Consider the following 24,922-nt stretch of genomic DNA (forward strand, 5'->3'; position numbering starts at 1 on the left):
TTAAAAAGTAATCTAATATGCTGTATTTTAGATTTGATACCTCATGGCAATTATGAAAAAGTGATGTGACCTAGTTTCAAATTACTATCACAGTTGCACTCAACAACATCCTCTCTTTACAAGAGAGATAAAGTGATCTGCTCTCACATTCAAACAATTCACATTGCATTTGCTGTTCCTTGACAGACAGAAGAAACATTACCCTATTTATGCCAGGATAAATCTTAAGGTTTCAAGAATCTTCCTTTTGTCTTCATTTTCCCTGAGTTATATTGTTGTGACCGCTTCCTGTGACAATAAACTCTATGTACTTGATATAATCCAGAGAACGTAAGGGAACCTTAGGGCTGGTTCTTTTATTACTTGTTTCTTTTTCATAAATGATACATGGTAAAAGGATTATCTTTTAAAGTATCCACACTGCAGAATTATAGCAGTATGATGTCACTTTAACTATCACAACACCATCCTCTGGAATCTAGGATTTGTAGTTTGATTAGATATTTAGAATCGTCTGCTAGAGAGCTCTAATCCACTCTCACATGTACTAATTTCTCCCGAATACCTTGGTACAATCCTTAATCCATCTCTTCTCAGGGTACCTTAGGAACTGTAGTTGAAGGGAGTAGATAGGAGCTCTCTAGCAGAAAGTTCGAAGTACTTCAATTTACAACCCCAAGATTCCGTAAAATGAAGACATGACAAAAGCAGATTTCCCCCCCTGGTTGTGTTAAGCTTTTTAAGGACAGTTTCTAAACTTTATTTAAAAATTGTATTATCTTTGAACAATTTTCTAGGCATCTGTTTCTGGTTCAGTTCATAGATGTTCCAACAGAGTAGACTTCAAACCCAATAACATGCATTCAAATATATGCCTGTGATTGCAGCCTTAAATGGAATTTTAAAGTGTGCCTTTGTCTAACAGGTTGAAGCCATGAAGAGAGCACTTGAAAGCCTTGGCTTGAATATTGTAGAGATGACAGATGAACAAGCAACCTTAGATGGAGGAGATGTTTTATTTACAGGTATAGTAAAACAAAGCCCTTTGCTACACATTGTTTTAACTACACATACAGCTTGATGGTATATCAGTTTTACAGCTTCTCCTGACGTAATTTTTATTAGTTCATATGTTTACTAAATGAGTCTTTGAGTTTAAAAAAGAACTCCCTAATGCAGAGATTCCCCAGTAACAGAATAACAAGTGATGTAGAAGTAAAGTGGAAATAATATTTACCTCTCATATTATGTTACATAGCTTTCTTAAATATCCTAAAGGCACTAGATCCTGTCTGATCTGGGAAGCTAAGCAGGGTCAGTACTGGTTAGTGTTTGAAGTGGAGACTGCCAACGAATACCAGGTGCTGTAGGCTCTATTTTAGAGGAAGGGACTGTCAAAACCACCTCTGAGTATTCCTTGCCTAAGAAAACCCAATGAAATTCATGGGCTTGCCATGAGTTGTCAGGAGACTTGGAAGCACACACACATTATGTTACATGTTCATCCGCTGTTCTAATAACAGTTTATTGTGAAGTGTAATATCTCCTCAGGAAGTAAGTTATTGCTTTCAACCAGCAACAATATTTTTAAAGTTAATAACAACCATATTTGCATATGCAATCAATATTCACATGATCTGTCCTAAAGGCATGATTGGATGTCAACCAGAGGTGGGAATTATGTGGCATTCCACATGTTGTTGAATTGGGACTTCCATCAGCTCTAGCCAGCATAGTCAATAGTGAGTTATGCTGGGAGTTAAGAGTCAAGCAACATCTGGAAGATTGTATGATTCACATCTTTAATGCAGATAGAATTGAGTGCTGTGGGAGTAAGTGGAGAAGAGGCTGAAATATACTGTTCAGGATAATAATATATAAAACTAATAATGTATAAAAGGATACCAAGGCTCCAGCATAATAAACTAAAAGGTCCGTATACACAGGCCAAAATGGCCATAATCCCCTCACACTCATGTTGTCCAGACTGGAAGATGCAGGCCATTAGCACTGAGCCATAATCTGACAGACCAGATGTAGATCCAGTGGATCTGATCTGATCCTGGCCCAAAGGGGCCTTAACTGAGTCTATAAAGACCAGCTGTTCACAGCTGAGTTTCTAGGAAACTCAGTGGCCATAGCTGGCAGACTGGACAGTCCGGCACAGTCCACACCTGTCTTGCTGTTGCATCTGGTGAGAAGATCCCTGGCACTGCCTGTGACATAGGATAGGGGCACCTGGCCACATGGGTGTAATCAGGTGCCCCATTTAAATAATGGGGGGGTGTTTCTCACCAGATGCAATGATGAGACAGATATAGGCTACACAGCAGTAGCAAGTCCATGGCGCAGCAGCAGGTGGGTATATAAGTAGCTACCCATTGCTGTGCTGGCCTGGGTATTGACCCAGGCTTGGCCTGTGCTATCCTGCCTATCTGCTTGCTGCCTACATTGCAGTTATGGGGGAATAATCAAGATCTAGATCCCTTTTATACAGTACTTAGGTTTTGTGTAAATATGCGATTGGGCTTTCTGTGGCAGATTTAATATACAGTGTGCTCACATTACAAGCGGGTGCACCGTACACGGCTTCCAGCATATTCTGGAAGCTGCACTGAAAAAGCTCCTCTTGTGCCCCGGAAGAAGTAATGGGGCACGCCACATGCACAAGCCCCATTACTTCCAATGGGGCTCGAGCATACATGTTTTTTCCCTTATGTGGGGGGGGGGGGGGGGACAGATTCCCACGTAAGGGAAGGACATGTTGTATAAAAGTGCTCAACTTTCCAAGATGACATCAGTGCTTCCTACAACAACAGCAATATCCTGAAAAATCCAGAGCCACTTGTCTGATATGTGTCAGCTTATATGTTAAACTGGAGAGGACAAGCCTCTTGACTTAATATATAGTTGTTTGGAATAATGTTGTCAGGTATGGCCATTGTTGAACAACTGGCAAGGTCCATAGCTCAAGAGGGGGCCCATTCCCAGTCCCTGGATTTTATTCTCGCTTTGCTGCCTACTTGCTTGTTCTATACTTACCTGAACTATGGACAATGACAAGAGGAAAAAGAAACAAAAACTTGTACATGTTCTGCTCTTACCCCCTTTTTTTCTCCTACTTGTTCCTTTTTTTTGTTAGGTGGTACTGAACAAAGGTGACTACTGACTCTAATGTCACCATTGGTGACATTAGAGGTAGCTAGTGAATGATGTTGCTGGTATACATTTCAGTCAGCCCTCCACATTTCTGGCTTTAACTTTTGCAGATTTGATTAATGTGTTCGCTCAAGGAAGCTCTGTCCTCCAACAGAATTCTGCTGGAAGTTGACAGTCATGCTGGAGAATCTAGTGATTCCTGGGGGGGGGAACCCACTTCTCTAGGCATTTCTACATCCTCCAGCATGATTCTGCAACCAGCTTCCACCAAATGTTGACCATAGGGTTGCATGGGAGGACCTAGAGATTCCCGGAGGGATATGCTCTCAGTTAAAAAAATAATAATGTGGGGGGGGGGGGGGGTTATTCGTGGTTTTCCACTTTCACAGGGTTCTTGCACCCCTAACCTGAGTGAAAGTGGAGGGCCCACTGAGCACATTCATCTTCATGATGTCAAGGAACTCTAGGTCTCTACTTTCTGTAACTACAATTTAGCTACTTGAGCTGAAGTGTTGGGACCCTTTAATACATGATTTATTTTATATATTACAGTGGCCCCATGGTATCTGCTGGGGTTTGATTCCAGGACCCACCATGAATACCAAAATCCATGGAGGCTCAAGTCCCATTATATGTAATGGCATAGTGGCATCCCTTATATAAAATGGTAAAACAAGGCTTGCTTTTTGATATATTGAGGTGTATGTGTGAATATTTTCTAACCATAGTTGGTTAAATCCGTGGATGCAGAACCTGTGGATATGGAGGGCCAACTGTTTTATTCAGAATGGCATGTTTCAGCCATAGTTTCTCCCACACCACTGTGATGGGAGGTGATGAACCCAGTCTGGATTTTAGACATTAAAGGAACTATCCAAGGTTCTAATTTATACCTTTCCCCACATGCACATACAAGAAAATCAACTCAGCATTTGGGACAGATCTGTTAAGGTTCAGACAAAAACCCAAAGTGGATTCATAATCCCACAGACATCAGAACTACCAGCCACCGTTGGCCTCAAGGAAAGAGCCACATAGAATAGGTATCAGGAACAATGCTGGATGCTTAGTTGAGGAGAGGAAAGTGGAATGATCAGAGTGACAATTAGGAAGAGGAGATGGGCCCACTCTGGGAGAGCAGATCATTGAGAGCCCAAGTGCCCACCTCCAAATTCCCAGCTAGGACTAGGACTAATTACAGTGTGATCCAAGGACATGAGAAGAAGCAGGAAGAGTAATACTTTTTGAATTATAATACTTTTCAGTAAATAAATGTTTGCTGATACATAAGCTGTCTAGTCTTTTTAGAATGTTTTATGTATTTTCTTTCCTTCTGAAGAATGGAAAGAATGTTCTTGATTTAAAACCAGTAACTAACCATTCGAAGCTGGGCAAGCAGAAGATCAGTGAGTTCTTGTTTGAAATATCTAAACTATTTTATGACTACTACAGAATTTCAAGAGAAAACAGCTGAATTTTTAAATATTTGTAAATGTTAATATCATTAACATTTAAAGCTGCACTTCATCTTGATGTTACAAAACTGTGAGAGGAGGTGAATCAGTGTGTTCCCAAGGAAATTTCTCTGCTTTAATTATTCAAAATACATTACCTTCAGCCAAGCCAAAAGGGGAAAAAAAAGGTAGATAATTTTCCTGGAAATGGGCTTGGTCCATATCTGTTAATAATTTCTCTTCCTAGGCAGGGAATTCTTCGTGGGTCTTTCAAAGCGAACCAATCGTCGTGGTGCAGAAATTCTAGCCGACACCTTTAAGGTGAATACTGTCTTTTTGATAGGGGATATAGTAATTGCATGTTTTGGATGAATTTTGTACAATGTCTGCAAAGAGGGACGCAGCAGCTCAGCAGTTAAGATGCTAACTCTGACAATCACAAGGGCGGCAATTTGAGAACCAAGCAACAGGTGACGGAGTGAACTCACATCACTAGTCCCAACTTCTCCCAAGCTAGCAGTTGGGAAGTATGTAAAAGTAGAGGGGATGAACACCACCCACTACAGTCAGATACGACTTGACAGTCTGGTCAGGGGAATAACCTGCAAAGAGAAAGCCAGGAGAAAAATAACACCAGCATGATTTGTGGTAAAATCAGTGCTGCAACAAAGTTCAGGAAAATGTAACTAAGAAAGAGATCATTGATCCTCTGTAATATAAGATAATATCCAATGGTATCATTCCATTAGCACTGTGGTTCTCAAACTTTGGTACTTTAGACATTTTGAACTTCAACTCCCAGAAGCCCCAGTTAGCTTGGCCAACAGTCAAGAATGTGAGGGCTGAGTTCCAAAACATTTGGGGACCAAAGTTTGTGAATCACAGCATTAGCACATAGTTCTGGTCTCAGATGGAAATCTAGCAACTAGTTTTGCAACTAGTTGAACTGACTGCTCTCAGTGACTACCAGATTCAGAAATAACATGACCTGTCACCTAGCCAAGACCAATCTCAGTTGCATTGCCTACAGAAAGATATCTATTATTATTATTATTATTATTATTATTATTTATATGCCGCCCATTCACTGGGAATCTGGGCTGCTTACAACAGAGGGGATAATACAAGGCAATAACAATAAACATGAATTTAAAAACAAATGTAACATGGCAATGCATTAAACAATAACAGTAAAATAAAATAGTGATTAACAATAGCAGTGAATAACAAAAAAAATTCACAGCAATTATAGCAACAAAAATACATAGTAATTATAGCAACAATACAATTAACAAAGCAAAATACATAACAGTTAATAGAGTAAAACAAGTAAAAAGAAATCATATCCATAGGTGTGATCAAGTGGTGATAGAAAAGGCTAAAGTGAGCAGGCATGCAGCGGGTACATGGTGCCATCCATGATAAGGTTTAGTTGCCAGTTCATGTCATACAGAGTAGATAGCTGCAGCTGATGAATCTGAACATATCATTTCAAGATACAGTCACCAAACCCCCATATAATGATATTCCTTACAAATAAACATCATCAGGTAATCATGGAACTAACAAAAGTGGAGCACTGTTGCTGAAGTAGTCTTTAAGTAGAATATACCTCAGAGTGACTGCTAATTGTTTAGAACAGTTATAACCTCTGTTCTACTGTGGCCATGTGTCTTCTATAGGAGGAGATCCTGTTGTGATAGTGGTTGTAGGGTGTCTGTGTTTGCCATATTGTGCAGCATACCACATGCACTCACTGTCCTCAGGCTTTCTGAAGTGACAGATGAGGGTGGCTAGCAGTTATTATTTTTGCTTGCTTTGCATATTAATTAAACAGTATTTATATTTAGTTGTCATCTGAAATAATCATAATACTGCTGTGTTATATGTAAGAATCTAAAGAACTATGGTGTGGTTCTCAGTCAACTCCTGTTTGTATCCACAAATCATATGTATTTATTAATTCACTTTGGGAAAAAGTACAATCTATAAGTAACTTGTGCAATCATAAATCTAAAGTATTTCCTTCACAAATGCCTATGTTCTATACAGGATTATGCTGTTTCCACAGTTCCTGTTTCTGACTCCTTGCATCTGAAGAGTTTTTGCAGCATGGCTGGACCAAACCTCATTGCTATTGGTTCGAGTGAAGCTGCACAGAAAGCCCTCAAGGTAAAATACTCTAAAAATAGTCTGTGCTGGAAAATGTCTGGTTTTATATCCAGTATTTCCTTACAGCATGCATGCAGGAGGGAATCTTCATACCACTGTGAAGTTAGTCCATCCAGGCTGCAAGTATAAACAGTTCCCCTGATCTCATCAACCAGAAACTGAGGGCCAGACCACATATGACAGTCACGTGTGCTTTTTAAAATTTGGCATACAGATTTTAAAAGATGTAAATTTTTGGAACGGTTGTCTATTCGCGCTGTCTTGAGTTTCTTGAAGCCAATTCCATCCTCAATCCCTTTCAGTCTGGCTTCCGCCCAAGGCATTCTACAGAGACAGCTCTCACCAAGATCTCGAATGACCTTTTACAGGCCAAGGCTAATGGCCTTTACTCTGTTCTCATCCTTCTTGATCTGTCTGCAGCCTTTGACACCGTTGATCACTGTCTTCTAGCTGATATACTCTCTGACCTTGGGTTCTCAGACTCTGTTCTCGACTGGTTTAGATCTTACTTGTCTGGCAGATCCTTTGCAGTGGTTGCAGGAGGTCAGACTTCATCTCCTGTTCCCTTATCTGTTGGAGTTCCCCAGGGCTCTGTTCTGGGTCCCCTTCTGTTTTCTCTCTACACACTGTCCTTAGGAAAACTCATCAGCTCTTTTTGGCTTTTCCTACCATCTGTATGCCGATGACACCCAGCTGTATCTTTCCACCCCTGACCTTTCACCAAGGCTTGAACAGCAAGTTTCGTCCTGCCTCACAGCTGTCTCGCAGTGGATGTGCCATCAGCGTTTGAAGCTCAACATGTCCAAGACGGAGCTTCTTGTCTTTCCTCCTAAGCCCACCCTTCAACACTCCTTTTCTGTCTCTGTGGACAACATTTCTATTCAACCAGTCCAGCAAGCCCGCAGTCTTGGTTTTATCTTTGACTCTTCTCTGTCATGTATCCCTCAGATCCAGACCACAGCCAAGGCTTGTAGATTCTTTTTGTACAATATTGCCAAAATCCGACCATATCTCTCCGCCTCTGCTGCCAAGATCCTGGTCCATGCCCTAGTGATCTCACGACTCGATTACTGTAACGTTCTCCTGGCTGGGCTTCCTCTTTCTCACCTCCGTCCTTTAATCTCTGTCCAGCATTCAGCTGCACGCATTATCACATCCACCCACCGCTCTGACCACATCTCCCCTGTGTTGGCATCCCTTCACTGGCTCCCCCTCCCTTTCCGCATTCAGTATAAGCTCCTGCTGTCCACGTTTAAAGCCCTCCATGGACTGGCCCCTCCCTACTTTTCAGACCTTCTTTCTCCTCACCTTCCCACTCGGGCCCTCCGTTCTGGTAGTCAAGGTCTGCTGTCTCAGCCCAGGATTTCCTCTGCCCCATCCCAGATTCACCCCTTTTCACTCGCTGCCCCTCACTCCTGGAACCTTCTTCCCCCACAAGCAAGAGCCATCACTTCTTTAACCAGCTTCAAAACGGAGTTGAAAACCATCCTGTTCAGAGAAGCCTTCCCAGGCATTGCATAATTGTCGCTTACTATTTGTCTTACTACTGGATTTGGAGACAAATTAGCAAAATGCCATATGTCTGTCTGTTGAAAGAGCAGGTGGAGATGGGAGAAACAGTGGGAGCAGAATGGGATGATGCACTGTGAAAGAAGGTAGGCCTATCTGGCTGGAACACTGATCCATCACCATCTTGGGTCCCATACTGGACGAAAGGGGAGATACAAATTAAATAAATAAATAACAAGAAAAATGCTACGGGTTCCACTTTTGTTAGCACTATAGCAGAAACTAGAAGTATAAGAAACAGTATTTGAACAGGAGATGGCATATTAGATATAGTTTTGTTCTACATTCCCTGTCTGAGTTGTACTACTGTTGCTGATTTCTCTTTTTCCCCTTATCAGGGGTTCCCAACCTGGAGATGCCCACATCCCCAAGGGGTGCAAGATGGAATTTCAGGGGGTATGACAAAGAGCGGCTTGTGTCTTTGAGTCATGAGTCATCACATATTTTTTCTGAATAAATTAGAATCTAATTGCTCATTTTAGATTTGCATTTTATGCAGTGAGTTAAAGCTTATTTGTTAAAGTTCAGTTTGTTCACACACATATTATTTGTTCAGTTTGTGGTTCAAAAATTAGAAATTAGACTTCTTCATCTAAAGATGTGTTATTACTTTTGTAGGGGGTGCGAATAATAATCAAACATTTCCTAGGGGTGTGGGCATAGAAAAGATTGGGGACAACTGCCCCATATGATCCTGCTCTGCCACATCAGCAGAGATGTCACCACACGCCTTATGGATTGCACATAGCAAAAGTGCTTTTTTCAGTATCTCCGAACCCTGGTAATAGCTGGTGGATCTGTCACCATTCAGGGACAGGGAGTGGAAGGTCGGGGCAGTGAATCAGTTTTCTAGCTGCTCTTCTAGCAGCTGTTCCGCCTTCATGGTCCATTCAGGGGGAAGACCAGGTTTTCAGAAGAGATGTGACACTGGGAGAAATCCTGTACAACAAAATTGATGGGATCTTTTATATGAGGAGAAATCAAGTCACAGTGCATTTTAGATAGCAGTACAAGCAATATTGGACTCAAGAGCCTTCTCACCCCCAAAGGGCAACATGTACTGCAGAGAGTAGTTTGATGTGCCTTCTGTTCTTTTCCATCACCAGAACAGTAATGGCCTAAACCTAATTCAATAAGAATATGGCACTCTAAAAAGAAAATTTAAAGAAGACTGTTAATTATTATTTGGATCTTTGTTTTCATCCCATTATTTAGCATGGCTTGGGTGTAACTCCTTCCCCCACGAGCATGGGTCATCACTTCTTTAACCAGTTTCAAAACTGAATTGAAGACTATATTGTTCAGGAAAGCGTTCCCAGGCATTGTGTGATTGTTTATCTGATTGTTATCTGAGATCTGATATTTGATTTGATATTTCATCTTTTTAATTTGTTGTCTGCTTTTTTATCTAATTCTATCTTGTATTATTGTCTATTATTTTATATGTATTTTGTAGAATGTATGCTTTTGGCGGGTTTCATTTTTATCAGTTTTATTGTTTGTATGTACAGCGCTGTGTAAATGCACAGTGCTATATAAATAAAGTATAATAATAATAATAATAATAATAACAACAACAATAACAACAACAACTTACATTGATAGAAGGTAACAGTGGTACTGAAGGACCACTATAAGGTGCTTTATTGACCACATTGAAGGTAATTTGCAATTGAGTACCTGTCATTTCAGAGGGGGGCCCAAAATATATGAAAAGGAGCATTCCCACCCCTTTGATTCTGAGGAGCAAGTTTTTTATGGAGGGTAGGATTGGTTATCTTTGGAAGCATACCTGTGTGTTAGAAGACTAAACAATAGCCTGGTCTCCTTTTGACTATATGGGGCTTCAACTAGCTCATATTTCCAACCATATCTTCATAACTGATTAGCTCTTGTTTTATTGATTCCCATTATGTATTCTAAACTTAATAACTCGCATTAAAATGAGACTCATTTTTGTAATCATAATTACCTTGTCAAATGTTGAGAAAGTTGGAATTGATAGATTGGATCCAGTGTTTTATGCCACCTATGGGAATATCTCATGAATGGAGTTCCTCTGGCAATGCTGCAGATGGCAGAGAAGAGGAGGGGGTTTCAAGCTCCTGAAGCATTTCTGGAGTAAGAGCAGAGATAGTGGACTGCAGCCAGCATGGAAAATCTGCATAAATTGTCTCTTCCCTTCCTTCATCAAAAATGCTGTAGCGGATCAAAAGCTTTCAGTGGCTAGAAGTAACTGCTGCTCACAGAAGGGAAATGCCAGACCCAACCTCTTACACTTATCTTTTCAATTCAGGAAATAAGTTAATGACAACTTTTCCCCAACCAATTACTACAGATGTGTCTCTGTTAATTGAAGAAAAACATTATTTTAATTAAATATCTTCAAATGTCAATGCTTTTGATAAATGAAAAGATTATTTCCATCAATTAATGAATCTGTTATGTAAAAGATAGCTAACTAACTGAGATAATCCTACAGTTGATTGACAGCTGTAGCACATATATATTCTCAAATTCATTACTTGGCATTCCCTGGGCTACTGTTATCTGGGAGTAGCTTTTGCTAGTGGTGGTGAGGCAATACATTACAATAACTCTTAAGTCTAGAGCAGGCAGAGCTTTTAAATTTGATATGAACTCGTTAAGCCTAGCAGTCCCCAACAGAAAACTGATAAAATAATTTCCTGACTATACTTCTCTTTGTTGTGCCTTATTAGGACTGGCATATCAAAGCCATTTAAAAGTTAAGTTTCTTCAATGACAAAATTTTGCTTTTCTCTCCTGAAAGAAAAGCCACATAGAGATATTTAGAGTTGCAAAAACTATGTTCAGACAAAGAAAACAAAAAAAGAGGTTGGTGCAGACTGGGCTTGCATCAAGCAACAAACTGGGCAGTAAACTGGAAAACTGCAGGGGTAGGCCCAGAAAATATCAGGCAGCAGAAACAGATGTAATAATCAAGAGTCGTCTTGTAGAAAGACAAATGGGTGCTTCAAGATAGTGAGACCCTGTGTGGTGTCGTGGTGTGATTGTTGGGCTACTGTTCTGGAGTTCGATCTCTCTCTCAGCTATGGAAACCCACTGGGTGACCTTGGGTAAGTCACAGACTTTCAGCCCCAGAAAACTTGGTGATAGGGTTGCTTATGGTTTGCGGGACAAAATGTAGGACAAAATTTGCCCAAAAAGTAAGACATTCAAGTAAAATGGAGGACACAACCAAGTAAAAGCCAGAAACATTAATGATTTTTTAAAATTAATGTAAATCATTATTTACAAAAAAAAAAATCAAGGAGATTTTGACCCTAGACAGAAGGTACACAACAACAGATATAATGAAAAAGACATCTGTATCAACCTGTGAGACGCATCTGCTGCTGCTGGAGGAGGCCGCTGGAGGGCTCCTTGGCACAGTGGCCTCTCTGTAGGGGGCCCAGCCAGCCGGTTGGCCCCTCGCGGCTCCCTCATAGGTGGCAGGGCCACTGAAGGTGGCCTAGCTATGGCAAGGCCTCCTTATTTGGGGCCTAGCCAGCCGGCTAGGCCCCTCAGTTTCATCGCGGGTGGCAGAGACGCTGAAGGAGGCCTCGCCGCGGCAAGGACTCCTTCTCTGGGTCCTAGCCGGCTGGTTAGTGCCCACAGCTCCATCGCAGGTGGCAGAGTCACTGAAGGAGGCCTCGCTGTGGCAAGCCCTCCTTCTCTGGGGCCTAGCCGGGCAGCTAGGCCCCTTGGCTCCATCGCAGGCAGCGGAGCCACTGAACTCTGAAGGAGGCCTCAGGTTTTGGCCGCTGCCACCAGTTGGCCGCTGCCTGCGAGGGAGCCACAGCAAAGCCTCCTTCTTTGGACCATCATGAAGTTTCTGTTTCCCAAAGGAAATCCATGAGTGTTTGATGCAAATATTGAGTAACATGTGCCAGTCATACTCATCTGTGAAGAACTGGTGTGCCAACATTTAGCATAGAGATTTTGAAACTAAAGATGCAGCAAGGACTAGGAGGCCTTCAACAGTGATATCTTCTGAAATTGTTGAGTGCATTCATGACCTGATTTTGGCAGGTTGGCTAAAACAATTGCTGAGATGCTAGAGATACGTCAGAAACACACTGGGTTTATAATTCATGAGAAGTTGGCTATGCAGAAACTGCCAGCTAAATGGGTGCTGAAATGTTTGAATACTGCCCAGAAACAAAATCGATTAGATACCTCCATGTTGATTTTACAGCATTTTGAGTGAACTTTTTTTTTTAACAATATGATCAGAAGACCAAACAACAGTTCTTGTAGTGGTGACACTCAGGTTCTTCATAGCCAAAGAAATTCAAGACTCAGAAGTCAGCAGAAAACATCATGGCCACAGTTTTTGGGATAAGGAAGGTATTTTGATGACTGATTGTCTGCAGAAGGGCTAAAGAATTAATGCAGAATACTGCTCTAACTTGCTGTGCCAATTGAAGAAGGCATTGACGGAAAAAATGGTGAGGGAAGCTGTGGAAAGGTGTTCTCCTTTTGCAGGACAATAACCTGCTCAAAGGGCTAGTGAGACAATGGCTGTTTGGAAGAATTTGGGTTTTGAGTGCATAGACCATCCACCCTACTCACCAGATCTTGTTCCATCTGATCATTTCCTGTTTCCAGACCTTAAAAAGAGTTTGAAAGGGAGGAAATTTTCAAATGATTCAGAGGTAATAGTAGCAGCAGAGCAGTATTTCAGTGACCAGAGATCAGAATATATGTATCTTTTGGAAGAGGTAAAGAAACTTGAGAAATGATATGCCAAGTGTGTTGAACTTCAGGGTGAATATGTGGAATAGCATGTAAATTTTATGGCTCTAGGTCATTCTCTTCTTGGTTGGCCCAAGCTCTTTTCAGCACCTCCTAGCTGTTAGGCTACAGCTTTAAATTCCAACCACCTACCTCTCTATATAGAATAATTTCTATCTACATTTATAGAGTCATAGATTAGGTAGGGGGAAATTGTCCTCAGGTTGGACTGGCAATTTTATCTTCTATGGGTAGACTGCATCTGGATTGAAAGAAGAAAGTCCGGAGGGGGCCACTTTATCAACCAAATCAAACTGGTCGTATCTACGAAGGACCTGTACTCTCTGCCTGATGGTGTAAGCCTCTAGCTCCCCCTTTCTGTTTCTAAATACAACTTCAGAACTATTCAGCAAACACAAAGCAAACGAAACAAGATTTTCCTTTACCTACGTAGGGCTAGTCTATTAAAAAAAAAAAAAAATCAACAGTAGACAAATGTTCCCTGTCTTAGGCAGAATATTGTTTTTTAGAAGAATCGGTAGTATGTATATGTGGAAGAGGAACTTTCTTCCTGCCAATAATTGTCTTTTCTTTTTCATGCTGCCCATTTACATCCTCAGATTCAATTGGCAGGGGATCTCCAGCAAGATCCTTCAGACAGGAAAACAGGAAATTTAATTTAGACTACTTACATGAAGCTAATGCACCAGTAAAAGGATTTCTGTCCTTCTGCCATGCAGATTGTATGGCAGAGTTTATGGCAAAAATGGCTGTAGTAAGAACAGCACAACATTGCTAAGAGGGGGAGAACAACCCAAAGTGAGGATAAGGTAAGTGGCAGACAGACTTTCTGCCCAAGAGCTCCCCGCATCCTTTCCTTACAATTTTCTTTAAAATACCTTTTTTTTTTCTGTGTGAAGGGGTAGAGTAACAATGCCAAATCTAGGCTGGAATAGTTAAGAGAACAATTCTATGGTCTTGCAGTAAAATTCAGCAGATCCAAAACCTCCTCTGTTGTGATTCTTAAATGTCTCATTTTGGAACCTCCTATTATCAAACACCACGAGCAGTAGATCTGTGTGCCCATGGAACTCTGTGGTCATAACAGAGGCCTCCGGTGTAAATGTAATCCTCTCCCCTAAAAGCTCCATGTCAGCAAAATAATAATAATGATATCTGTCACCTCCTAACGTACTCTATCATATTGTGTTGGGTGGCAGACTCTCCAGTGACTGCTCTGTGAATTTATTGTCTAGTGCTCCTCAGTAACATTAGGAATAGCAGGTAAATGATAAGAAAAACATATTCAACTGTTTGTACATATTAAAGCAAAATGTATTTCATTCTTTTGGCAGTATAAAGTCTTTTGAGCAGTCTTATGCTCAGAGTGGAACTCATAGCTTTAAGACTAATGTTGATAAGCTTGCTTCTGTGTAAATATTCTTAGGAGCCTACTGCTAAAGACCCAGATTGTCTGTGACAAACTCTTAAGTGTCTACTGGAATTATTCAGACTTTCAAGAAGCAGGTAGCATTAGCAGGGCTAACATTTTCATCTAACACCCTCAGGCAGCTGCTGGGGCCCAAATATTTTAGAAGGGTCCATTGTCAATGCCTTAGGCCTTCTGTGGCAAGCAGCTGGGTTTTGGAATGCCATTTTAAATTTCACACAGTGCCCCCAAGTACGCAATGTAGTATAATGAAGGGGTGTTCTGTGAAACTTAAACTGGCTACTAGGAGAGAGGATATTCTCTGTAAATCAGAAGTAGGAATTGTGAAGCCCTCCAGATATTGTTGGACTTAAGCTCCAAAAGTCCTTTGCTATTGGCTATGATGACTCAAGCGTCCGGAGGTTGCACCCACTCCTGCCACCTTTATCATCTTTTAAGGTTCCCAAAATAACATTCTTCTTGAAAACGTTCTTAACAAGGTTTTCTTTCCAAATGCAGGCTACAACTGATCCATCATGATTGTTGCTTTTATTTGAGTTTGCCATATGTTTTTGGTAATACAGTATTATGGTGAAAGTAGATGTACCTACAATAACAAAAGCATTTTGTTCTTTCATTGTTGCTGCAAAAGCCATTTTCTTTTCTTTCCTTCTCTAGTCTGTCATAGTGAGTGGAAAAGGAGTGGAGAGTCTGTAGCTCTCTGGATCTTGTTGGGTTGTAGCTCTTGTCATCCATAACCATTGGACATGCTTGCTGGAGCTGATTGGAGTTGAACTCCAGTGACAGACACCTGCAGTACTCATGTTTCCCATCTTAGGGAAAAGTGAAACATTGGCCCCATACAGACAGGCCAAAATAAAGCTGCTTCGGGTCATTTTGGAGGTATGCTATTTAAATGATACATGCTTACTAAGTGTCTGGAAGCTGCACCAAAGCTGTGCTACAGTCCTTAGGACTGGATCGTGGCTTTGGTGCGGTTTCTGGACTCATTTAAACAGCATACCTCCAAAGTGACCTGAAGCAGCTTTATTTTGGCCTGTCTGTATGGGGTCATTGTTTTATTGTAATGGGGGAAAGGTCATGTTTACCGTGGAACCCTACACACTACACAATTATACTACTATGATTCCACTTTAACTGTCATGGTTTCATTAGTGAAATCATGGACTTCAAAGTTTGGTGAGGTACTACGGAAGCTTTCTGACTGAGAATTCTAAGTACCCATCCCTAAACTGTAAATTCCAGAATTCCTTAGGTCAGCGGTTCCCAACCTTTGTTGGGCCGCGGCTCCCATTGGGGAGAAAAGTCCCACCAGTGGCCCCCCTGATAGATTGGGAGGCCAAGAAGGGGCGGGATTTTTGGCTGCATATAAGCCCCAGCAGGCTTTGCGGCCGGAAGTCCCATCCCTTCCCAGCCTCCCAACCAATTAGGGAGGCCACCAGAGGAGAAGGGGTGGGACTTCTGGCTGCAAAGGCCTCTGGGGCTTGCAGTCCCATCCCCCTTCTCCCTGTGGTTGCCTGGCAGCCGTGGGAAGAAGAGGAGGAGGCAGCCCCAACCGTCCCTTCCTCCCCGCGGCTGTCTGGCAGCCACGGGAAGGGAGGGAAGGAGCAGGAGGACCCCCCTTTCCTTCCTCCCCGCGGCTGTCTGGCAGCCACGGGAAGGAACAGGAGGACCCCCCTTTCCTTCCTCCCCGCGGCTGTCTGGCAGCCATGGAAAGGAAGGGAAGGAGCAGGAGGGCAACCCCACCCCCATCCCCTTCTCCTTGCGAGTGCCTGTGCCAGGGCCAGCCCTTGCAGGGAGAAGGGAAAGAGGAGGGAGCCCTGCCCCCTCCCCTTTTCCCCGCACGGTGCCGGCACTAGCACCAGCACCCGCGGAGAAAAGGGGAGGGGGAGGCGGGGGGATTCCCAACCTGGCAACTCCCAGGTTGGGAACCCCTGCCTTAGGTTATTGCCATGGCTGTTAAAATGGAATCGTATCACTATAGTTGTATAATGTGAAAGGGCCCCAGATCACCACTTCCTTGTAAAAGATTGGAATCTTGATCAGTTCTTTTTCTTCTATGCCTCAGATCAGTTTGCTTTTTATATATTTTTACTTTGTGAAATTCATTGCAATGTTGAATCTTTCTGTGCTTACTAACTAGTTGCACTGTGGCCCTTACTAGCTAAGTTAACTGCAGTGCTTTTCAGCTTTTCCTGTTGATTTTTGTGTTTATGTAAGAGAGCAGGACCAATGGTCTTTTTATCTGCAGAAGTGGTGTGCTGTGAATTGGGAATAATGGCTTGGAACTCATTCATATTTGGAACATGCATGGCATTAGACATAAACAAACTTCTAAATGCTGCTTTCCTAATGAACTGTGAATACTACTGTGAAAAGAGGCTGAAAAATTAATTGGATGCCTCTGAGATTTAAAGAACTCTGACCCTGACTTCCCATTAGAGACGACGATCTGAAAATATGATTTTAGGTTATATTGGGAAAATGTATTTCAAGAATACCCTGGGCTTAGAAACATAGGGTTATGTCTGTAATCAGATCTCAAAAATTCCAAACATGATGCCATGTTGATACGTGAAAGAGGTTTTTGTATTTCATCTACCAAATTGAGGCCCTTTTCTGTCACAGCATCCTGTCTTTGGGAGGGAGGTGATCTTCGTACCAACATATTATGTTCTTTTTAGCACAAGATTCAGATATATCTCTTTGCCCAGACATTAAAATGATTCCAATTCAGCTGGTTGGATAGTTACTACTTTTAGTTCGGTGAGGCACTATACTGGGACTTATAGGCCTGTTACAGACTGCCAAAATAAAGCTGCTTCGGGTCTCTTTGGAGGTATGCTATTTAAATGATGCATGAGTCCTAAGAGTCCGGAGGTCGCACCAAAGTCACACTCCATTCCTAAGCACTGGAGTGCAGCTTTGGTACAGCTTCCAGATTCTTAGGATGCATGCATCATTTAAATAGCATATCTCCAAAGAGACCCAAAGCAGCTTTATTTTGGCAGTCTGTAACAGGCCATAGTTTGGTGAGGCCCTAGAGCACTCTAGCTAAAAATTCTAAATATCCCTGTAAACCACATGTCTCAGGATTTCTTTGGATGGAATCATGACTGTAAGAGTGGAATCACAGTCCTGTAATTATGTTCACCTAAGACTTGGGCCCCAAACAGACCAGCAGTAAGTGCCGACTTAGGGGTATGGTGTTTAAATGATGCACACCCTGACATCGTCCACAAGCTAGCATCATGCCGCCCTCCCGACCAGATGGCGGGCGGCGTTGCAACGCTCTGGTGGATGGCATTTATATGCCCCATGCTGTAGGAGTGCCACAAAGCTGCGGTGGTGGCTGAAAGTACACCTTTTTGCCAGCTCAAAAAGGAGCAATAGCTGGAACAGTCCAGTGGCGTACAGTTGCCACGATCCCAATCCAGCGCTCAAAGAGGCGGCATCACACCACCCCTTTAGGAGCATCTGGTTTGGCCTTGAGTAAGGCTGTCTGAATACTAACAAAAGTTTTTAGGTATACTTGTTAAGAGAGTGAGAATCCCCCCCCCCCCCTTAAGCTACACTGACAAACCCCAAATCCGAAAAAGTGAAGTAAGATCAAGAGAAATTGGGGAAAACAAATCTCCAAGAATAGACAATATCCCAATTAAACTACTCAGTGCACATAGACAGAAGCAACGCTAGTGTTAACTAAAATATACCAACAAATATGGAAAACAAGGAGGTGGCCAACAGACTGTAAATGATCAATATATATCCCAATCCACAAGACAAGAGATACAAAAGAATGTAGCAACTTTAGGACCATAGCATTATTCTCACATGCAAGCAAAATAATGCTCAAAATTCTGCTAGAGAACAGATAGAGAAATTCCAGAGGTGCAGGTGGGAGTCAGAAAAGGAAGAGGCACCAGGGACCATATCGCAAACATAAGATGACTAATGGAGTGCACCAAGGAGGGTTTTTTGGGGGGAGAGCATGTGCTTTAGAGATTATAGCAAAGCATTTGACCGTATAGATCATATAAAGCTATGAAATGCTCTCATGGACATGGGGTGCCACTACATTTGATAGTCCTGATGAGAAATCTGTACTAAGGTCAAGACGCCACGGTAAGAACTGAATTGGGAGAAACAAAGTGGTTCCCAATTTGTAAAGGGGGCAGACAAGGCTGCATGCACATGCTGAAAACATCATAAGAAAAGCAGAGTTAGATTCAGAAGAAGAAGTGAAGATAGTAGATAGTAGGAAGAAATATCAACAACCCAAGCAAGGTATGTGGATGACACAGTAATACTGGCAGAAGGTATCACAGATTTAGAACAGTTAGTCAGGTTGAAGATGAAAGTGCAAAGGCAGGGTTAATGCTAAACATAAAGAAAACAAAAATAATGACCATAGAAGAAATACATAAATTCAGTCTGGACAATGAGGAAATTGAAATAGTCAAATAATTCTCATACCTAGGATCAAACATTGACCAGAATGGAGACTGTGGTCAAGAAATAAGACTGGGAAAGGGCAGTTTTGAAAGAATTAGAAAAGATCCTAAAGAGCAAAGATATACAACAGAGCACTAAAGTTAGAATCCTGCAGGCAATAGTATTCCCCATCACCATGTATGGATGCGAGAGCTGGACAGTGAAGGAATCAGACAGAAGGAAGATCAATGCATTCAAGATGTGGTGCTGAAGAAGAGTGCTTAGGATACCATGGACAGCAAGAAAGACAAACAAATGTGCCCTTCAACAGATCAAGCCAGAACTCTCCTTGGAAGCCAAGATTTTTGTACACCGCTTTGATCAATGTGGAAAAGCGATATAGAAATAAATTTTATTATTATTTATTATTATTAAGATGATCAAATGAGGCTGCCATACTTTGGCCTCATAATGAGAAGACATGGATCACTAGAAAAAACAATAATGTTAGGAAAGGTAGAGGGGGAAAAGAAGGAGGGGAAGCCCACAAGCAAGGATGGACTCAATCAGGAGAGACATGTATGGATCTGCAGGGACTGAGCAGAGCAGTGGAGGATAGAGAATTTTGGAAGTGTCTCATCCATGGGGTCACCATGAGTTGGGGCTGACTCAAGGACAGTTAACAGCAACAACAAAGCCACACTGTTGCTCCTGGTGGGGTCTGGGGGCTTTACAAGTTTCCTGGGGGGCTTTGGAGGGTGCAAAATGGGGTCCTGGAGACCATATACAACTTGTGAATCAAATTTCTCTATATGTTCTAAATCACATTCCTGTAGCAGTGTAGCCCATGAAGGCTGCACATGAGATAAACAATGGATTGGAGTAGGGGTTGTCAGAAAGAGCAGTGATTATGACTAAGGATACCACCCCCGGCAAACCACCCGCTTTCACACACATAAATGCATACACGAGTATGGGCCCATACAGACAGGCCAAAATAAAGCTGCTTCGGGTCTCTTTGGAGGTATGCTCTTTAAATGATACATGTGTCCTAAGAGGCCAGAAGTTGTGCTCCAATCCTTGGGGCTGGAGTGTGGCTTTGGCCCGGCTTCCAACCTCTTAGGACACATGTATCATTTAAAGAGCATACCTCCAAAGAGACCCGAAACAGCTTTATATTGGCCTGTCTGTTCAGGCTTCCTCCTCTCCATTTAAATCAAGTTATTAGAACTGGGTTGGTAGGTGTGAGCAACTGTACTAGGATAACTGTCCATATTAATTTTGTTTCTAGCACAGTTCCTGTCAGACCAATTTGCCCATTGATGAAGAGATGAGCTTGTGGAAGGAGCTATCAGTTTGGAATATTGCCCTATAGAGGCTATTGGTTACCCATCTTTACTCTAGTCCAGTAATCCAGCTGAGCTCCATCAGGAACCTGAGCTCTGGGAAGTTTGGAGCATGCTTAGTGTAGCTTTGATTTCATGTCAGTCAACAGATATTTATCTCTGTATTATGCTTTAAACTGGCCTCCTTATCCTGTGTTTTTCTTCTAGAGTCACTTTTTAGCAGCCATCAGAGTCCTGCTGAGGCAATACTTGAAATGATGCCTATTTCTGATGTAATCCAGTTAAAGTTTCATTAGCCCTGGGGACATAGGCTAGACAAAATCACCATCAGGCATTACTGAAAGAACAAAAACTCACTTTATTCCTATTATGTGTTCTTTCTCATCTCTTCCTTCACAATTAAATCCCATGATTCCATATGCTTACTTAACTGGCTGGACAAACATAAATGTCCTGCTACTAGGCACTGTCTAATCCTCAAGGGCTTGTATCAGCTTCACAAGGCATCATGCCTCTGTCTTGGTTGTTAGTCTCTGGTTTATTTACTACTGAGTCCATTAGCTAAAAATCCATCTCTCAGTTTCAGACATTTCCACTCTTTCTCTAAGCTCCAAATATTGTGTATGAAAGTACTGTATGACCATTAATCTTGGAGATAAGCAGGGTCAGCTTTGGTTAGTACTTGGATGGGAGACTGCCAACAAATATCAGGTGCTATAGGCTACATTTCAGAGGAAGGAAATGGCAAAATCATTTCTTGAATATTCCTTGCCTAAGAATACCCTATGAAATTCATGGGGCTATTATATGTTGACAGGCAACTTGAAGACACATACATATAACCGTTGCGGATGTGCTAGCAAATAAAAAAAAATTTTGTAATGCTTGTTTAATGGGATATATTCTGTCACATATTTTCCTCTTCTTTATCTGATGTCTTTATAGAGAAATGAAATAACGTGCTTTAAAGTGCTGTCCATTGGAGGTTTGTGTCACTGAACTGTTCCTCTGCAGTTGGCTGGGTTCTTGTTTTGGAAAAAGTAGCCTTAGTACAACTCAGTTTGACAAGTTGGATGGAGCAAAACCATTTATCTTTTCGACTTCCCTAAGATCGTGACAGATACCTTCTCAATATACTGCTACCTTAGAATGTCATTATCCCATCGTCAATGCAAGAGTTTAAGTTAATGTTCAGTAAGATGCATGCTGTACCAGTTTTGCTCACATGCAGAGCATGACTGCACTACATGGCTGAACAACAGACTGATTGTATTAGTGTTGTAATTAATGGAGAGCAAGTAAATTAAATGGCAGCAGCCCAGAGATCAAGAATCTGTGAAATCAGTCAGTAGCATGAAAAATCAAACCAGGCAGCGGGACCAGAAGAGTAGTCAGGATCCAGTTCCAAGTTTCCAGAAGGCAGGGCAAAATCTTCAAGCTGGCTTAAGTATCTTTCATACAGGGTAGATATTTCTTCCAGCATCCAAAGAGTGCTTGCTGCCTACTTTGTGTAAGGGGGCTGATGGTTGAGAGAAAACAGCTGGAGTAGCACCAACTAAACTTCAGGTGTGTTGAGCCCCTTCCAGACACTTTTGTACTGCTGCTATCTCAGAGGAAGACTTGACAAATGGCTCATGTGTTGCATCAGATATTTTTGTTTACGTGTGTGTGTATATTAAGAGTATCTTTCTTTCTTTTTCTGTTATATGTTTCTCTCTTGACAACAGTCTCTTGCCTGATGGATGACGAGAACTCATAATCCTTAATAATAATTCGGATTCTGCTTCTTCTCTTGCTTGAAGTCATAAGACTCATTTCACAATTTCGTGGTGGGTTGCTGTGGCCATTATTATAATTATTAATTGCCTAAAATGTGGAGACCAGGTAGGAAGTAAACAGTTAGATTAGAAAACTGCTAATTTCTCTCTAAGCCTGACTGTGAGAGAGGAGAGAAAAGAAATGCAGGCACATAGCTTTTAAAGAAGTGTTTTGCATGACATTGCTGCCTCCTCACAAACTATATCACTATTATCTGATGCATCAGCCTGTCATTTTTTACAAGCTTGTTGGTTAAATGTAAACAAGATACTATTTCCCCCAGCCTACCTGTCTACCTTAAACAATTGTCTGCAGGTGCAGACCAGCTGGTTGAAGGATTCTGCAAGGTGTAGTACAAAACTCTTTCAACCTTTAGTTTAAGCCATTAGAAGAACTTTAACTGTAACTTCCCTTGCACAAAGAGTTTTGAGATATTGTCCCCTTGTTCTGTTGTTCTACATTTTAAACCGAAAAGCTAATAGAATAGTTTTTCTATTAGAGAATATTTAACAAGCCAAAATATGGCTAATAACAGAGAAAAAGAAAGTTTTAAAAGTTAATTAAACTTTAAACTAATTAAAAAGGAGTTCTTAGAATGGGAGAACCTTCATAGTTATGCACTTTTGGCCATGCAGAGCCTGTCAGCTTGAGAGAGAACCTTTGTTTCTGAGGAAGCTGCTAGTTTGACTTACATAAATAGGAACTCTATTTTCCTTGTTGTTCTTGTTTGCTTTCCTTTGTTTTTCTACGGTACAGTTTCCCCTTTCTTCCCATGTTCATGTTCCAAAAGACAGGATGTTCATTCTCCAAATTTTCTTTTAACACAACAACAGTTTGAGCCATTTCCTTGAGACCTTTCCTTGGCATGCTCTGTTTTCTGCATAGTTCCTATGGAGTGGCTGATGTTGATGCCATTGCTTTGACCTGAGTACAAGATTTCTGCAAAAAAAAACCAGAGCAGCACAGGCACAGATTAAGAGTAATGTAAGCCTGTATTACCCATTTAATTCCTGAATGATTCTGAAAAGCAGGGAAACATTTATAGAAGCAGTTGAATGTACATGTATGCTGCTTTATATTGATAGATTTATTCAATCTCAGCAAATGTTACAAAGGCCTGTTACAGACTGCCAAAATAAAGCTGCTTCGGGTCTCTTTGGAGGTATGCTATTTAAATGATGCGTGGGTCCTAAGAGTCTGGAGGTTGCGCCAAAGCCACACTCCATTCCTAAGCACTGGAGTGCAGCTTTGGTGCAGCTTCTGGATTCTTAGGATGCATGCATCATTTAAACAGCATACCTCCAAAGAGACCTGAAGCAGCTTTATTTTGGCAGTCTGTAACAGGCCAAAGAAAATAATCAAAGACTACATTTAAAACCATATACCCCAGCATATTCATTCTGCCATATAAAGAGGTGGAGACTGAGACAGAACAAAAATGGGGGAGGTGCAATAAGAGAAGGGGAGCATCTATCTGTCCACTGATTATCTACTATCAGGAAATTGCATATACTCCCAGAGTCATAAACATACATGAAAGCAAACAGCTATGCAGTTCACATAGGTCTGTGTAAGTCATATTTGAGTGCATTTAGCAAACAAATTGTAGGAAAAGATATTCCAGATGTTAGCAGACACTGTTAGCACACACTGTATCCCTGCACTATATGTGAAACGTCCATATTTTCTTATCTAGAGAAAATGTTCGTAAGAGGTCACAATAACCTTTTGAACCCCAGGAGACTTTCCATAGACCCTAAAACATGTGAAAGACCTAGGAAATACTAAAATAAAAGCTGAATAGGTATGTTCATCAGTACATCCTGTCCTCAGGCTTTCTGCACATCCTCTCATACTGAGAACAAAGACAAAAGCAAGTAAGCCAACCCTTCCTACTGACCCCTGCCGTGTTCCCAGCCAACTACGTTATCCATCTCTCCTAGGGTTGTCCTAACTCCAGTCATTGTTTTTGTTACTCTGAAGTTAAAACCATCAGTCACTCCGGAATTCCATTGTTGGTTCCATGAGAAGACCATTAGGTCTTTGTTAACATTGCAAGATGGCACCTAGCACCCCTTGAAGTTAGGATCTTAGGTATAAATATCAATCCCAAACCTAAATTCTGGGAACAGAGTGCATATGTGTGTTTTCCACTCACTGTCTCCCTCAGACATTGTCTGAGCCATATTTTGCTTTCTGTAGGCTCCTCTTCCAGACAGGTGTCTATCACTCCCTTTACAATCCTAATCTCCACTGTCCAATTTCCATACCTCTATTTCGGTTAACTCGGAATGGTGTTAATACTTGGTTGCAACCTTGCATATTTCTAAATAAAAACCTCATTTTATTTACTTATTTTATTTATGGTATTTATACCCTGCCCTTCAGCCCTAAAGGCTCTCAGAGCAGCTAACAATTATTTTTTTTTTAATTAGATGGTTCCCTGCCCTCAGGTTTACAATCTAATTAATTTTATGTAGTAGGAAAATAAAAATGCAGTCAGAAATAGTTTTTTGTGTAGCTGACAATATGAACATTAATTGAGAAGAAGGTTATTTCTTCAGATAAATAGATGAAAAAACAGAAAATTTAAAAGGCTACTGTTTCAGTCATTTCACTTCATATTAATACTATGTTATTGGGACCATTTGTGACTTAGGAGAATGCTTTGGATCTGGTTGTGCTGCTGCAGACATTGCTGTGGCATCTACTCTCCTTTCGTACCATGGTTGCAAAGTTCACTGTCACTTCAAAGTACTGCA

General features: G+C 41.4%; 1 protein-coding gene across 6 annotated transcripts in view; it reads left to right on the forward strand.

Moving 5' to 3' along the window:
- DDAH1 (dimethylarginine dimethylaminohydrolase 1) overlaps positions 1-24,922 on the forward strand; it is a 164,715-nt gene that overhangs the window by 121,827 nt on the left and 17,966 nt on the right. For 5 of the 6 annotated variants that reach the window (XM_089497573.1, XM_089497572.1, XM_089497575.1 and 2 more), the window contains 3 exons: positions 926-1,025; positions 4,861-4,934; positions 6,666-6,785. In XM_089497573.1, the coding sequence (XP_089353699.1) occupies positions 926-1,025; positions 4,861-4,934; positions 6,666-6,785 (294 nt within the window). The remainder of the gene's footprint in view (positions 1-925; positions 1,026-4,860; positions 4,935-6,665; positions 6,786-24,922) is intronic. The other variant, XM_089497571.1, reaches the window with a different exon arrangement.

The sequence above is a fragment of the Sceloporus occidentalis genome, unplaced genomic scaffold, assembly GCF_023333645.1.
Source record: "Sceloporus occidentalis isolate IW3139 unplaced genomic scaffold, rSceOcc1.0.p SCAF_104, whole genome shotgun sequence".
NCBI classification, from domain to species: Eukaryota; Metazoa; Chordata; class Lepidosauria; order Squamata; family Phrynosomatidae; genus Sceloporus; species Sceloporus occidentalis.